The 17,927-nt window shown below is 33.7% G+C and overlaps 1 protein-coding gene across 1 annotated transcript in view; it reads right to left on the minus strand.

Moving 5' to 3' along the window:
- Nucleotides 1-1,917: 1,917 nt before the first annotated feature.
- LOC133323928 (tyrosine-protein phosphatase 99A) overlaps nt 1,918-17,927 on the minus strand; it is a 67,114-nt gene continuing 51,104 nt past the window's right edge. The window contains exons 6-10 of the mRNA XM_061532830.1: nt 5,226-5,515; nt 4,819-5,159; nt 4,031-4,753; nt 3,697-3,965; nt 1,918-3,607 (exon numbers count right to left, since the gene is read on the minus strand). Coding sequence (XP_061388814.1) covers nt 1,918-3,607; nt 3,697-3,965; nt 4,031-4,753; nt 4,819-5,159; nt 5,226-5,515 — 3,313 coding nt within the window. The remainder of the gene's footprint in view (nt 3,608-3,696; nt 3,966-4,030; nt 4,754-4,818; nt 5,160-5,225; nt 5,516-17,927) is intronic.

The raw sequence follows: 17,927 nt of genomic DNA on the forward strand, positions 1-17,927 counted from the left end.
GCTAAAACCCTCAGGAATTCCAATATCATTACTAAGAAGTGTAAACCTGATAATTGTATGACATATTCTACTGAATACCAGTTTTTAATATTTTCATATACTCCTAATCGCTTTGGAAATACAATAAATACTCCGTGTTTGATTTTATTTTCTTATTTTTCGTTTATATGCAATTTGTTTTTTTTTATTTCTGATGACATATACAAATACATTTCTTATCGGAAAGAAATACAAACACATATATGTATATATAAAACTCGACTTACGCTACACTTATTAACGTCGCCGCCATTATCAATTGTCGCCGTCGTCTGTCCAAAGCCCAGATATATGGGAGAGATCAAGAAATGATGATATAATATTTTTTTGTTTAAGGTTTTGATTTTTTTTTCGTTTTCTTTTACAATAACAAATGACTAAGGATACAACATTTTGTTGTTTTATAATTAAAAACTTAATTACAGAACAAAAAATAAAAATTACACAGGCATGTATAGTATAATGTAATGTTATATATCTATATATATATAAATGTGTATGTTGTGGTTAGGTATATTAAGCCAACTCAATTTTAAATGTATGTATATAAACTAAATAAATAATTTAATAGAGAAAAAAATATATTTATATATATTTTCTTTAAAAACTATATATGCAAATTTGTTATAAAAAAACGTAGATATTATACTTAAAAAATAAGTCGTTGATTTGTTTGTGTGTATGTATTACAAATTTAGAAACATATATCCTAGAAAAAATAGGGAAAGTCGGTCGTTTTTTTTAAATATAAAGGTTAACTAAGAGTAATAATAATAAGGATGGTCGTTCGTTTAATGGGAGTTGTTTTTTGTTTTTGGCGGGGAGGGGAGAGGAGAGGAGGAAGAAATAGGTATTTTATAATTCCACCTTGTATATAGGTAATATATCTATATTTATATATATAATTTATCTGTATAAATGTATAATTACGCGAATGAACTATTTATGATGTTTGCTTGTTTGTTTTATGTATGATGGGTTTTTTGATGTATTTGTGATTTTCTTGTTATCTTTAATAATAATGTTTTTTTGTTTGGTGCTAATCTACAATTTTTGTTTCACATTTTTTCTCTTCGGTTTAGTTTTTTTTTAATATTATTTTCTTTTTTTCTTGTTGTCCTTTTGTGAATGTATTTTCGTGTTTTGTGAGTGTTTCTCCTTTTTAAATATGTCCGCTGTGTGTGTGCATAAGATCTATTTGTTTGTTGTTTGCTTTACATTACAACTTAGTACTTATTTGTTTAATTCTATTAACTAATATCTATTTTTACGGTTATACACACTTAGGGGTCTTGGTTTAGGCGAATTTTCCAAAATGTGGTGATTTTTAAAATCGAAAAAATATACTGAAACTCTTGCGTTGTAAAAAGCGTTCAATAAAAAAAGATGATTTCATATTTTCCAAGTTAGGATGTGTCTAAAATCGCATAAAAAAGACCCAAGTGTTAATTCGGAGTTCCAAGTTAAAACGGACAAGGAAGACATGCCACATTTATAGTTCGGATACCTTTTTAATTTCATAAAAATAAAACCACATCAAATATTCTATGCCAAATTTAACAATATTGTATATGACACACAATCAACGATGTAGTTTTTATCTTACAAAATTCATTATTACACATTCAAAACTTAACTCAGTTAAATAAGAAATTTCTTTTGAAACATACAGAGAGTTGTCCCTAAAATTTGAAGTAATTTAATGGTTAAAAACATCTGTCCTTAGTCCGTTTTAATATGGAATGCCACACATGTATGTATGCGGCGTATCACCTATATGTGTATATTTATATATTCCTCATTTCAATTTGTTGTTGTGTTGGGTTCTTTTTTGTTATTGTGTTTTTATGGTTAAGATTTTTTAGTCTATTGCATATTTTAACCTACGATATCTAAGCTTTGAGCATCAGTAACTGTGGATGTGGAGGTGAGGAGATTATTTAGACAAGCACCATTATTAGTTGTGGGATTATTATAGAATGCCGTTGGCATTGCCGTCGCCGGTGAGGGAGTTGTTGGAGCAGATGATGTTGTGGGAGTTGGTGGTATTGGCGAGGGATTCGTGGATGTATTTATGGATGAATTGTTGGTTGTGGGATTTAGTAATGGTGTAGTAATTTCATTGGCATTGATGACAGTCGATGAAGATGTCGATGGTGTTACACCCAGGGAGGCGGGGTAATCGGCATCAATTGTTGGCGGATTATAACCCATGGGATAATCAACAATTGCATCAATTGGATGATGATCAACAATGTGTATTGCAGCGTGGTGGTGTGGCGGCGGTGAACCCATTCCATTTTTGTTCGTTGACGATGATGAAAAGCCGGTATTGAATGCCGCCGGTGGTGGTGGTGGGGTGTATGAGGTTATATTATCACAATCGACATCCGTGATGTCATTTTGATTGGCGTAGTGTTGAATATATTGTTGTTGATTTAGTAGGGCCAGCATTTGTTGTTGTTGTTGAAGGGCCGCAGGCGTTGTTGAATTTTCGCCAACAACCGGAGCATTACCGGCGAATTGGGGTGGAGGTGGTGGTGTTGTTGTTGTAGCAGATAAATTGTTAACAGTGGCAGAAGAGATGGTTGGATCATCCCCATCACCATGGTTAGTAGTAGACAACAATGATGAAGTAGTAGTAGTGGGAGTAGTAGTAGAATCGGTGGTATTGGTAGTAGTTATAGTATTAGAAGAATTATTAAAATTAGAATTAGTTTCACTATTAGAGGTTATATTCATACATAAATTACTATTATTATGGGGAGGTGGTATTGAAGGATTGTTATGATGATGATGGTTGTTATAATTGTTATGGCTATGATTTTGGTGATTGTGATGGTGGTGGTGATTGTGGGCATTTTCCAATAATGATGATGATCTTGATAGATTTGAATTTGGATTTGTTGTAGTTGTTGTATCAGATAAGTTATGATTGTTTTGGGATACAGAATTTTGTGTGGGAGATGATAGAGAAGTTGATGATAATTGATTTGGAATATGTAATGCAGCAGCAGTAGCAGTAGAATTGCAACCGCCAACACCACCACCAACAACGGGTGATGTGGCTGTGTTTGCTAGTGCATTTGTTGTTATATTTGTTGTTGTAGTTGCTGTTGATGTGTTACAATGATTGTTGTAATTTTGACATGAATTCGTCGTTGTGGTTGTAGGATTCGGATTTTGTGGATTTGTGGAATTGTTTTGATTTAGAATAATTGATTTTTGATTTGATTGAGAACTGCTATTACGTTTTGTTTCACTATTGTGTTTTTGTTGTAAATCATTATTACCATTACTGCAAATTTTACTATATAGATCCGGCGTTGCTGTTGTCACATCCTCGATTTCAATTTTAATGGCAGTTCGTTTCAGCAACTGCAAATTACGTGGCAGCAAAGCGAGTATATTATATATTAAGCGTATATCTTCACTAGATGTCCAAACACCGGGACGTTTGTTGTGATACAATTTGGCATATTGATAGATGTTAGCCATTTGACAGTATTCCATCTCAATCGCCAGCGAAGAAATGGCACAAAATGTACAGGCTTGAGCTCCGCCATATCTACGGGAAAAAGAAAACAATAAAAATGATTTTTTTTCAAATAATAAATATAATATAATAATTGTATTTTAATTAGTTGCCTATCTTACCTATCCACAACAACAATTGGTCCATTACGATAATCATTGCCCCGATCATGAACATCGACAATGAAATCATAAATGCTGCTGGGATTCGACATTTCCGGCCAGCTGGGGCAGTGTAACATCTTCACACTTAGTTCATAGTCATCCTGTATTGATTGTATAACAAAATCACGACTAACATAATCGGATTTGTTTGTTTTACTCAAAAACTTGACACGATAATAATCACTTTCGATGGGCGATGTGTCATCTGGCCAAAATTGGGCAAAGTTCTATAAGAAACAAAAATTCGGTTCGGTAAACATAAATATATAACATAAAATTACTAATGACTTACAATTTCATCCAACGACGAGAGTAAAACAATTGTCTGGGCATTGTGATCCCACACCATTTGCCAAAAATCTTTGACCGTATGCGCCATGGGATGTTGAGTGACAATAAAGTCACGCAGTCTTCTGAACCCATGCAGCCATGAGGCATTTATATAATCACTGCCCTCCTCACCCGGCTTGGGTGTCAGATGTACCCTACTGCCCTCGATGGGGAATATAGCACCACGATTCTTTATCGAATTAACTTGTTTCATTGCCGATGCAATGTGTACATCTTTGGTCTGGAATTGGATAATGTTGCGATACTGTTGCTCCAAATATGGTGTACAATTCTTAAGTTCCTCGATTTGTTGGGCCGTCAGATTTGTTTCGCCCGATGCAATGGCCTCAACCAAGGCGTCGTGTATAAAAATATATTGTTCCTCGGTTTGTACCAGGAAATTTCTCTGTATACGAATGTGACGCAGGAAACCGAAGCTATTGACCACACCTTTGTGTGCGATTTGTTTAAGCATGGCATCGAGTACAATATATGTACCGGTACGACCCACACCAGCACTACAGTGAACAACAATGGGACCAGCATCGGGTGGATTTGCGGCAGATGATTTCTTGACGAAATTCAAAACTGGCAAGGGATGATCGGGTGTCCCGTGATCGGGCCAATTGGTATAGTGGTATTGATAGACAATTTTTTCGGTATTGCACTGTTTCTTTTTCTTGAGCTGCAAAGGGAAAACAAAAGAAAATTATTATGTGCAACAATGAGAGAAAATTATGTTCCCCTTACCTTTAAATGTTTAATTTGGAAAGTTCTTACGGTATACATGGCCATTACTTCCTCATCGACTAGCTTCACTTGTATGACACCATAGGTTTCCACACCCTCCTTGGGCCAATACATATCACATTTACGCCGGCCACGTTCCACTAAATTCGTAATCATTACAATAATGGCAACACGCTGTTCCCAAATCATGCGCCAAAAGCAATCAAAGGTATCGGGCAATGGACCTTGCGTACCAATAAAGGCCCTAGCCTTTTGATAGCCATCAATGTAGTTGGCATTTATGTAGTCTAAATTCTTTTTCTGACCAGGAATGGGATGTAAATGAACTCGACTGTGATCATCTGAAAACGGAAAAATTGTGAAAATTAGCCTTTTTGGGGTTTTAACGATTTTCATTGCATACTTACAGGCTGTAATATTTAAATAACGGTTTTTCTTCTTATTCTCGGGATGTTGCGAATGTTCACAGGGTAAATCATCGGAAATGCATTCGTTTTGTATGGCTTCATATTCACGACTGAAACCGATATCACCATCGGCATGCAGCGAGGCCACATGTTTGGCAAACTCATTGACGGGTACGGCAGCCCGGATTTCTCCACCAATCTCAACTGGTACTTCCCAGTCGACTTGTGGTACATTTGGATGATGTGGTGGATCATCCAAATAATAATAGGCAGCATGAAAGCACTTCCTGCTGAAAGGCAACAAAAACAAATAGTTATGATGATGATTAATATGGGTGTTTATAAGAAGTTACAAGGGCTTAATATATTTACACAAACAGCATAAGGGCTTAATATATTTAAACAAACATAAAGCCTACTTTTGTAATTTCATTGAGGAATGATTGTATTTTGTTTACTACTTTCATAAATACTTTAGTTCAGCCCAGTTTAAAGCCCTTAGAGTGATCTTGGAAGCATACTTTTGAGGGCATGTATTCTATATATGATTTTTGTTTAATATATATTTCTTTAAATATCCAAAAAAAAAAAAAATTGTATTAGAAGTTTGTCACGACATGATTAATTGGAGCATATTAAAATTCTAGGCCACCATCAGTCATTTCAAAAATGCGTATAATTTAATTACCATTGGCATCGTTGTAGAAAATTTCGACAACTGTTAACTACCTATAAATTTACACCTTTCGATGTGAATACAATACCATTAGTGCATCTTGTTTTCATTAGCGTGTCATGGTGAAAAAAATACCAACTTAAGTGCTACTCTTTCTCTAACCTCATCTTCCTCTTCTATTTTCACGCTGTTCTGATAGCGTTAATAACTAATTTATTAGCGTAGATTACGTACGTGATGTAAACTATACTTCTTTCTCATGGAATATGAAATTAAGTAACAACACTTGGTAACACACCTCTACAGCAAAAGCAAGCAAGCCAAGACCGATGAGAGAGCTGCTTTTGTATTTTCAACTAAAGGGAAACTCTTTAGGAAAATAGTCAAGTGGAGAAAAATGGGAAAAGAAAATATCTAGAGATGCGCAAAGCTGATGAAGGCGACCTGAGAATAAGTATTGAGGTTTTTCCATGCTTTTGTCAATTGAAGAAAGAAAATACGTAAAAATAAAATGCTTCGTTGCTTGCGGAATTTCTTAGAAAATCTGAAGGGTATTGCAAAATTTCAAAGAAGATTATATCTGTCTGTTTTGGCGTCAAGCAGACTAGCTATAGCTAGCTAGCGAATTGTTGCTATCATCAAAATGTGCACACCGTTTGATGAAGGCGATGACGAATACTACAGTACGTTTATGTGGTTTTGGTGCGGCGGAAGGTTTTTGTGGAATCCACAACTACACCTATGTAGACACCTTTCCTCGCGAACGCCTCCATGTCACAGCTTAGATATTGTATACAGATAATGTAGTGTGTACTTGTTGTTCAACCTTATGAATAGTTAACTATAAAAATTTAGCCAAGCATTAACAATTTCTTGTTCCTTGAAGATGAATAGAAAAATAAAATTAGGAAAATTTAACGACACTATGGTTTAGATTTGTGTAGTTGTTTATATTTATTCGTTGAACTAATTTTAGTTTTCTATGGGAAGTAAGAAAAAATAAACGAGGGAGGATTAAAGATATTTTGAGAGGCAGAGCTGGGATTTGAAAGTGTCTCATAAACTAGATAGGAGGATATTCTATAGAAAGATCTACATATCTACTACATAGTAGGAACCGAGCTAGAGTTCATCTATGAAACGAAGAACTAAAGAAGAAAAATACCACAATCTCGAGAGAAGAAAAAGTCCTCAAGTCATATAGCTCTTCTGTAAAAAATAATAATTCCGTCATTCTTATACAAGCTACTATAGGGGCAGTTTTAATGCCAAAATTGCATGAATTTGACTACTTCCGAACCTAATGAAATGACTCGTGGAAATGATTCTCCTAAACCTTTGCAAATATTGATTAAGCAGAATCTTATCTTTAGAAAGGGATGCAAAAATTGCAGTGACGGTAGAGTATGTCCTTATAAAATGCAAGGATTCGAAAAGTATAGGTATTATGTAATATACAGTCCTAATATTTAAATATTCTCGGACCAAATTGTACATCAATGTGATGAATAATTACAATAAGATGATAAATCAGAATTATAATCTTTAAGAATTATTCCCTTATATCAATTGTTGTCACCACTTTTGCGGACTTTAATATAACTTCGTTTGGATTTATATAGTTTTACTGTAGTTATAAAAAATATGTTCTACATATTGATTGCTATGACCAACCCCTCCTTTCATTTGTAGCTGAAAAAATTTGTTTTTTGTATTTTTTGTTAATGTTCATATCCATAAACAATAATAAAACGCACGTACTAGCATCACACCTGCATAAAAACGAGGTCCTAATTTTTATTGAAAACAATTTGTTTGTCGTCGTTGTTGTTGATAATTTGCCTATTCATAAAAATCATATCCATATTCAAAACGTTGAATAAATAATACAAAAAAATCTCATTTGCATTCAAGACAAACTGATATCACATTTATAGATGCGTAAATAATTGTAGAGAAGGGTGGGCAACGATAAGACATTCATACATCTTGAGAAAATTTTAGATGCATGCATTTAATGCATTACAAAGTAAATATTTATAGCATTAATGAGTTCTCTACTTTTTGAAATAAAATAGAAAGTTGTTTCTTAAGAAAAAACAAACTTCATCGTAGTTTTGTTTAGAATCTCTGATTTTCCTTTTAAATAAAGGTGTTAATTCTTTGATGTATTTATAAATATAATTAATATATTAACATAACAAGTACTTATTTACTTCATATTTTAATGTATACGTTAATTATATTTAAAAGGTCATTTAACAATCCTTTATATTTTTCAAGCTGATGTGCTTACGTCAGAAAGTAACATTGAACGAAATTAACCACTGAAATGTTTTATTGGTAAAAGTTATAAACATCTTGCAATGATTAAGTTGAAATAAATGTAGTATACATTTAGGAGCTCAAATCAAAGCACATGTTTCTATTGCCAATTTTGGGGAGTATTTTTATAATAGTATTCCTTTCCTTTGAAGTAGTGCGTTTGGCATTCCAAATTAAAGGCAGGTGACAAGATTATAGACAAAATTAAATGGCATTGTATTAAGCTATATTTTCTACAGATTTATGAAGCACTGTATCTTACGATTTTATTGTTTATACTATAGGGCATTGGAGAAATAGATGATGGAACAGGTGAATCACATTGCAATTGGAAAGAAATCATGTTTTTAAAATTTAGACCTCGGATATTACTTATTATTGTGAAATTAACTGGCTGTAATTTGAGTTTTAATGGGTTTGCATTTAATAAATCCTTCTTCGGTGTTTAAAGGCTCAGCAGCCATATTTTAATACGAAGAATTCTTCGTACCAAAATATAATATGATGACGATTTAGTCATATCCGTCCTCTGAAATAACGAAAGAGATCGAATATTTAAAACATATGGTATTCAATTGCAACTACTACTAGGATGTAGGATATTAAAAATGGGAGATATCGGTCCACGTTTTCGATAACTTGTCCATGTTTTGACATGTCTTACAAAAGCAGATTAAACGTATCAACTGTAGATGGATTGTGAACATAAAAAAATATACATAAAAAATGAATTGAATCACAAAGGATCACGAAATCCAGGTCGATCGAAAATTACCTGACGACGAACAATATCTCAAGATAATACAAAATAATCCTACATCCTAATCCTAATCATATCTCGACTAGCTGATTCAATCTAGACATGCGACGAATATATCAAGATGATAAATGCTTCCACAAGGTCCTGAGCGTCCATATGAACTGAAGGTTGTAGTTTGAAGCTTTTCAATTCGCTTCGTGAAAGGAACTAGTCATTCATTTAGTTCCATATGTGATATTGGGTAATCTCATTCATGAAGTAGTTCGAAGGGTTTCAATTTGCTTCGTGAAAAGAACTAGTCATTCACTTAGTTCCATAGTTCCATTTATTCAATAATGCACTAGAAGATATATTAAATTCGAAAAGATCTATCTAGATTAGCAATTGCATCAAAAGGAACTAGAACGTCCGTCTGTCCGTTATAAATTGTAAACACGATATAGGCCACAGTTATGGACCAATCGTCATGAAATTTTGAATGTGTAGTGGGTTCTGGGCAAAGAAGGCCCCTTTTATTTTTGATATTTTGTCGGGTTTTTGTGATCGCTCTAGAGGTCGTTATTATATGCAGAACGTCACAGAAAGTTAGATTTTCATGGTAGTTCGGCCCGTCCGAATATACTGCTTCTCTCACTGTTTTTAAATTATATAACTGTAATTTGAGTAAAAAATGCAATAGCCTAATTTCTTAATATAAGTCAATGTTTCTACACAACCAATATATAAAGGTCCGAAAAATGAACAATATAGGTCAGTCCATGTTTTGAGATTATACCATTTTAAAACCGGTAGATTATGAATTTGCAAACTCGAAGATCATACATGGCGTACTGAACTTGATCTTGTTATGCTTTTAAATAAGTCCTTAGTTGTTTGAAGACGATTATAACTATACAGTCGACTCCGCTTTACTGAAACGGAAAAAATCTAAGCGGTGTTCGGCTAACTGAAAATAATTTCAGTTATCCGAACTTATCATAAAATTTTTCAGTTTTAGGAATTTTATAATGCTTATTTTCATCGAATTCGTAGGTTTCGATATTTCAGTTATCCGATATTTTCAGTTATGTGAAGTTTCACTTATACGGAGTAAATTGTGGGCGATTAACCTATCAAATCAATTTCAATTATCCGATATTTTTCAGTTAAGCGACTTACAGTGCATGTCCCCTGTTCAGCCATGAAATACTTTATTAAATTTTTATTACCACAAAAATTTTGTTATTTAACCTTTTGAAATGTTGGCTAATTGGGCACAACAATTGTATACGAATTATGTCTTTCAATTCGTACTTATTACCAGTTCTATTGGAATGACCTATTGCAAAGTCTCAAAAATTCCCTTACACATTCTGGGAGTAGAGCACTGAAGTATGTTAACCTATTGTGGATTTGAAAAGAATTATTATCTTTATTTCGACATGAATTTCTTATCACAATTCAAGCTAAGGCGCAAATGTCGAAAAAAAAGAATAAAAAAACCGGCACACTTTTTCCAACCAGCCAGCCTACCCTACCTAACGACCAATTGCTGGGTGGCTCACTTATGGTACACAGTATATTTTATTAAAACTACACTGTTTTTGTTTGTTCTAGCAAATCAATGGTTGGGGCCGTAGTAGTAGTACTACGGGTGTGCAGAAGGCAAGAATGCGGGTTAGCGCATTTTTGGTTATGCACAGAGACGACTAACTAAAACTGATTTTAATAAAGACGACGAAACTTACGTAAACCAATTACCGCGTTTAGTTTTAGCCGGTCTTTCATACGTTGTCGCTGTTATTGTTTTCTCCGTCATTTTTATTAATTTTTAGTTTGTTTTATTTTGATTCTCTATTGATTGTTATATGGGCGGTGTGGAGCTGTGTGTTGGTATTTGTTTGTCTGATTGTGAAGTGTGTATTTGTGTTTGTTGGCACAATTCTCGTCGTTTTTTGTGACTGACTCTTTCATGAGTTTTTTTGTATTTCTTTAGTTGTTGTTGTCGCTGTTTTAACATTTCATAGTAGAACTGTTGTTTGCTGCACTTTTTGTTGTTGTTCTCTCGTATTCTCTCAGTGACAAATATTCAAAAGTGTCAACACTGTGTGTGTAGAATATTTGCTGTCATTCGGTGATGTTTTGTTTCCACATTGCGTCATATCTATGCATGCTGACAGACAGACACTGTTGATGTCGAAGAGCATGAATGCACAGAACAGACAAACTGTGTGTTTTTTTATGTTTTTGCATTGATTCTATTGAGAAGAAATCATAAATCACATGATTGGTATCACTTCACTCCATTAAACAAGACAATAAATGCATTTACTCTCTCTACCTCATACTTTTTCTCTTTGATTTACAGAGAACAAATTAAAATTACTACGGTTTTTAAGGTTGTCCATCCATCGATTTTTTTTAAATAGTAGAGGGCGTGAGTACGTTTGTCGATTTTTTTTTTGGTAAATGCGTACGTGTAGTAAGTAGCGCAACCTAGTCCAAATTCGAGATAGAACAATCTGAACCGGCCCGACGGACAGATTACACGAACCCGTATCTGCCTCAACGACGAAACAATTGCGTTTAACTAGTTGACAAATGCGTTGTCATTTGTCGTCTTATCGCTGCAGCCGTGTGTTTCTATCTTGTGTTTGCTCGATTTTCTTTTCTAATTTGCCTTGTTTTTTTTTTCTTGTGTGTGATTTTGACAAATTTCGATGTTTTGTATCTCAGCGTTTCGTTTATATTCTAATAATTCACTTTTATTCGGAACGAAAAGGTGCGGATTTTTTTTTACTGTTGGTTGGTTACATTCACTTCTTCTAAATGTTGGATATACTGATGGATGGACAAAAGAAATTGAACCTCGAACTCCCGCGTTTTTTTATTTCATTTATGGTACATTTTTATTTTTTTGGTTTAACTTAGCTCTCACGATCAGCGCTACGATCGGTTGGCAACTGTTTTCATTAGTTTTAATTCGTCTGTAAAATATCAACCATCAGCAGCCAGCCAGCCAACCAACCAGCCAGTCAGTCAGCTTTGTTTTCTTTAGTCCGTTTGTGTTTTTTCCTTTATTCTATTCTGTTGCTGCTGCCGCTCACCGCTCTCTGCCATGCCTTATTTTCTCTATATTGTTCGTTCGGTACGTGTTGTATCTTGTTGTGTCTGCTGTAGAATTCTCGTTTATTTTTTTGTTAAGGGTGTGCGAGAGCACGGGTGAGAGATAAGGAACTGGTATTTGGCTGTGTTGCCAGATGCAATGTTATGTGATGGAGGAGATCAGAGATTTTTTGAATAAAGTTAATTAAAAAGCGATCATTTTGATTAATTAAGGCAAAGTTTGTTATCATTCCGGTGATATAATTTAAGAAAAATTGTGCAATTCCCCGATTTCCAGTTCAAAAAATGCTTTAGCTGTTTTGCCTTATGGCTACAAATGTCCGTCCGATTTACAAACGCGCGCAATTACTCTCGAAAGAAGTAACTGATGTTATCCAAACTTCACATATGATAGTATTTCTTCCAAACGTAGTTGAAGTTCGAATATAATGAATATTGTTCCACTCCTTCTGGTACCTTCCCCACAAAATAGTCAAAATTGTGAAAATAAATAATTTTATAATATCCGATTTGAACCAAACTTTGTGCAACCTAATATTTAAATAAATGCCCTATTAGCTCCTGGTGCAAAGCAAAGGAGACTTTGATCGATAGCAATCGGTAGTCATGTTTTCAATTATGTATTCGTAAAAAAATGTTTCCGAACTGCGACGAATATATCAAGATGATAAATGATTCCACAAGGTCCTGAGCGTCCATATAGTTCGAAGCTTTCCAATTCGCTTCGTGAAAGGAACTAGTCATTCATTTAGTTCCATATGTGGTATTGGGTAATCTCATTCATGAAGTAGTTCAATAATGCACTAGAAGTTATATTAAATTCTGTCAATGAACGGAAAGATCTATCTAGATGAGCGATTGCATGAAAAGGAACTATGAGAACAAAGAAGAAAAACAAAAAGGGACTAGAGCAAAATGAATTAAATGAACGAATCTGATCGATCGTACCGACACAACTCTAGTATTAGGCGATTTTTAAGTGGTTACTCTCTTTGAAATTGTCTGAAACACATTTGTTTCAAATAAACTTGACGTCTCTTTACACATAATGCTTAGGGTATTCAAAATCGCTGATATGGCATTACTAAAATAACTTATTCTCGTTCTCTCGCTCACTCAAATGATCTACACTGTTTGGCGTAACTATGACAACACCCAGCACATCATCTGTTCAATTGTTTTGTTGCTTAGTGCAATGAGAAGAAAAAAGTTGGTCAGAATCAGAATGGAGACTTATAGCAACAAAAGGTTACACTTTCTCAATACAAAATAATAATTATAATGAAAAAACTCAATTATTTATATTTAACCATTAAAGAAGGAAAACTTCTGCCTATTATATTTTTAACATTTATTTATCGGATACCATCATCTTATGTGCGGTTTATCGAAGTATATTTTTTATACTTCACTTATTTATTATTCATTTCATTCCATTCAAGTTGTTTACAATGTGAGATTATTATTGTTTTTTTTTTTATTTTTTTAACTGATCAAAAAAATTGCAGGACCAAAGTATTCAATTTCGAGTTCTTATTCAACAAAAACTTAAAAGAGTTTAACTTAAGAATACCAACACTAGTCTGCCTGCCTGCCTCCTCCTCCTCATTATGTCATTACGGATGAAGGCACTGCCGATGATGAGATGGAGGCGATGACTACGATTGTGGACTGAAATCATGACTTAATTGCATTAAAATAAAAATTAACTCATCTTGGGACTATCTCTCGGACTGACTGACTGTATGCCTGTCTGTCTGTTAGGCCAACAATAATCCAACGCAACTTGAAAATATGCCAAAAAAAGTAGGAGAAGAAGAAGGATTAAGTACAAAGCAAACAGGGCAACGAGTTTTCACTCGGTGCTTGCTGTAAAAGAAGCTGAAGAAGAAGTATACTGGAAAGTTCCATTTCTCTTTCGGGCGCCACTTCTCTCCACTTAAGCAAAACAAAAGCATAAATGGTAATTTACATCTTTTACAAATTAAAAGGATACAAAATGCAGTCAGCCGAGGGAGGGAGGGTGGCAAGGCAGAAGATGCAGAAGAGGACGAACAAAATTGTGTCGTTTTTATGGTACTCGACACAGATTGTCGGCCAACTTACAGAGGGCGTGCGTCTGTGCGTGGTGGTGTCTGTTTTGCCAAACAACCCGGGCATCACTATTAACATTGGGCCAAGCCATAACCAGGAAGGGCTTCATTTTCGGATGACCGTTAAAGGTTTCCTTTGTTCAGAGGGCCGACTTCCCAGGGGAGTGGCGCCCAACCACGCGCCTTAGCGTCAACAACTAAACAGAAAACTAGGAAAATTACCAGGAAAAAAAGGCAACTAATAACAGCATCAGTTTAAACACAGAACAGCATGGTAAACATAATAATAAAAACTTAATTAAATTCTCAACAGTAACAAAAATATAGAGTTTAGACAACTAAATGAAAAATTCCGGGTATTTGTCAATATATGTATGTATATATTTTTTACAAATCTGACCTTCATTGAAAATAAGGGAATGACAAAAAAAAATGTTTCAAATATATGTTGATATATTAATAACTTTAGCGGTATAAATTGACATAGTTTATATCTAATATAGAATATTAGATATAATATAGAATATTAGATATGTAAAAGGGAGGGATATTTAACTACTAAAGAATATTATACCGATTAAATTACAAAAAAAAAGTTTTTGATTATTATAGATTAGGATTAAAAATTTTGAATAATTGGATTATGACTACTCCAGTAGGAATGGAATGGAAAATTATTATATATAAAAATGAGTTGTGTTTTTATCTAAATAATTTGTATCACAAATATAAAAAAATTAAACATACATACGTACATTGAAAAATTTAATTGAATTTGAACTAATTTTTGAAATTAGGTTTACCCTCATTGAGCTTTAAAACGTGGTTGGCAACATTGCACATCGAATTAAAATGGAAACTACGCACGTTGCAGTTAATCGAATAGTCAGCATCGCTAAATGGACTACCTAAATATTGTTCCATGTTCAAACTCTTTGGCATGATTCACTGGTTTTTATTGTGAGCCGTCTGAAGGCGAACTGCGTTACGGAGCTATTTTCTGATTTATATATTTTTGGTAAATGAACGAAAAACTTAAATTCTAGATTTCGAGAAAAAAAATTGATTTTGTGAGATCACAAAGATGAACACTAACCAGGTCATTTTTTCAAGGATATTAGGTTTTTACGGGAATTTTGAATCCACGGAATTTACAACTAACCTTTATTTTGAAAGCTGAATATTGTCAAAGGATATTTTATGGAAAAAATTAAAGTCGATATGAATAGTAGTAATTGAAGTTGAGCAATTTCGTTCCTGAATTTCAGTTTCCGTCCAATCGTGAAATATAAACTAAGTCATTGATTTAGTTCCATAGTTCTGAAATTTCCCATCTTAAATGGGAGACAGAGAGTCAAATAATGTTGCGTGAACTTCTAGAACTAAAGGAGGGAGGAGATCTAGGCTCTCAAAAGGATTAATGAATGATTCATTTAAACTATTTCTTTACCGAACGGTACAACACTAATAATATCTTACTCATCGTTCGTATAAATCCGAATCTAATAAATACTCTTCCTATGTGAGTTCTGTTTTCAACTTAAATGCAAAAGGACCTCGATGAAAGAAATTGTTGGACCTATTCCAGATTGTGCGTTGTGTGCAATAGTTCATTTGCACAACACTAGTAATATCTTCCTCGTCGCTTGTAAAAATCCTAACGATTTTTTTCACTTCGAAAAAATATTTATTTCGAATAAATCAAATTGAATTTGAGATATCAAATAAACGCTGAAGCAGCACATATATATGCACGTTAAATTTTCTAAAATTTTGTGAATTTGGTTATTGAGTTTATTTTGTCCTTCTTTTTATTATTCAATATCCATCGATGCAGCAATCAATCACCATGTCGTTGAAATGGAAATTGTTGGAGTAGAAACAAATTGTGGGCGAAAAAAACTGCACTTCACAAGTCAACAAATTTTTGTTTGGAAGATTTCTACATGAAATATTTTGTAATTAAAATGAATCTATGTGACGACGTTTAATCGATACGATAATTTTGTTAGTTTTGTAGTTCAATTTAGGTTATAGAGTTTAATATGGATATAGAAAAAAAGAAAGTTAAAAATGGAATTATGAGTGTAAGGGACTTTGGTTGAATCGTTCCGAAATGAACTAGTTTAAAGGATCTATTCTGCAAAAGGAATGGTAGGTACTAGGTCCAGTTTTTTTGTCCATGTAGTTCCTGTTCGATCTAGTTCACCTAGTACCTTTTGAGCCAATCCTTTATCTACATCAGTGTTGAACAGAACTACATTAAGAGTGTGTGAGAGCGTTTCTGAGAGATCGTCATTAAAAATGAAATTAGGTTTACCCTCATTGAGCTTTAAAACGTGGTTGGCAACATTGCACATCGAATTAAAATGGAAACTACGCACGTTGCAGTTAATCGAATAGTCAGCATCGCTAAATGGACTACCTAAATATTGTTCCATGTTCAAACTCTTTGGCATGATTCACTGGTAGAATTGTGTTTTTATTGTGAGCCGTTTGAAGGCGAACTGCGTTACGGAGCTATTTTCTGATTTATATATTTTTGGTTAAATAAACGAAAAACTTAATTTCTAGATTTGGAGAAAAAAATTGATTTTGTGAGATCACAAAGATGAACACTAACCAGGTCATTTTTTCAAGGATATTAGGTTTTTACGGGAATTTTGAATCCACGGAATTTACAACTAACCTTTATTTTGAAAGCTGAATATTGTCAAAGGATATTTTATGGAAAAAATTAAAGTCGATATGAATAGTAGTAATTGAAGTTGAGCAATTTCGTTCCTGAATTTCAGTTTCCGTCCAATCGTGAAATATAAACTAAGTCATTGATTTAGTTCCATAGTTCTGAAATTTCCCATCTTAAATGGGAGACAGAGAGTCAAATAATGTTGCGTGAACTTCTAGAACTAAAGGAGGGAGGAGATCTAGGCTCTCAAAAGGATTAATGAATGATTCATTTAAACTATTTCTTTACCGAACGGTACAACACTAATAATATCTTACTCATCGTTCGTATAAATCCGAATCTAATAAATACTCTTCCTATGTGAGTTCTGTTTTCAACTTAAATGCAAAAGGACCTCGATGAAAGAAATTGTTGGACCTATTCCAGATTGTGCGTTGTGTGCAATAGTTCATTTGCACAACACTAGTAATATCTTCCTCGTCGCTTGTAAAAATCCTAACGATTTTTTTCACTTCGAAAAAATATTTATTTATTTCGAATAAATCAAATTGAATTTGAGATATCAAATAAACGCTGAAGCAGCACATATATATGCACGTTAAATTTTCTAAAATTTTGTGAATTTGGTTATTGAGTTTATTTTGTCCTTCTTTTTATTATTCAATATCCATCGATGCAGCAATCAATCACCATGTCGTTGAAATGGAAATTGTTGGAGTAGAAAAAAATTGTGGGCGAAAAAAACTGCACTTCACAAGTCAACAAATTTTTGTTTGCAAGATTTCTACATGAAATATTTTGTAATTAAAATGAATCGATGTGACGACGTTTAATCGATTCGGTAATTTTGTTAGTTTTGTAGTTCAATTTAGGTAATAGAGTTTAATATGGATATAGAAAAAAGAAAGTTAAAAATGGATTTATGAGTGTAAGGGACTTTGGTTGAATCGTTCCGAAATGAACTAGTTTAAAGGATCTATTCTGCAAAAGGAATGGTACTAGGTCCGGTTTTTTTGTCCTTGTAATTCCTGTTCGCTCTAGTACCTTTTGATCC

Source organism: Musca vetustissima, unplaced genomic scaffold, assembly GCF_032173495.1.
Source record: "Musca vetustissima isolate MV318-11 ecotype Yass unplaced genomic scaffold, APGP_CSIRO_Mvet_v1 utg41969, whole genome shotgun sequence".
Classification (NCBI taxonomy): domain Eukaryota; kingdom Metazoa; phylum Arthropoda; class Insecta; order Diptera; family Muscidae; genus Musca; species Musca vetustissima.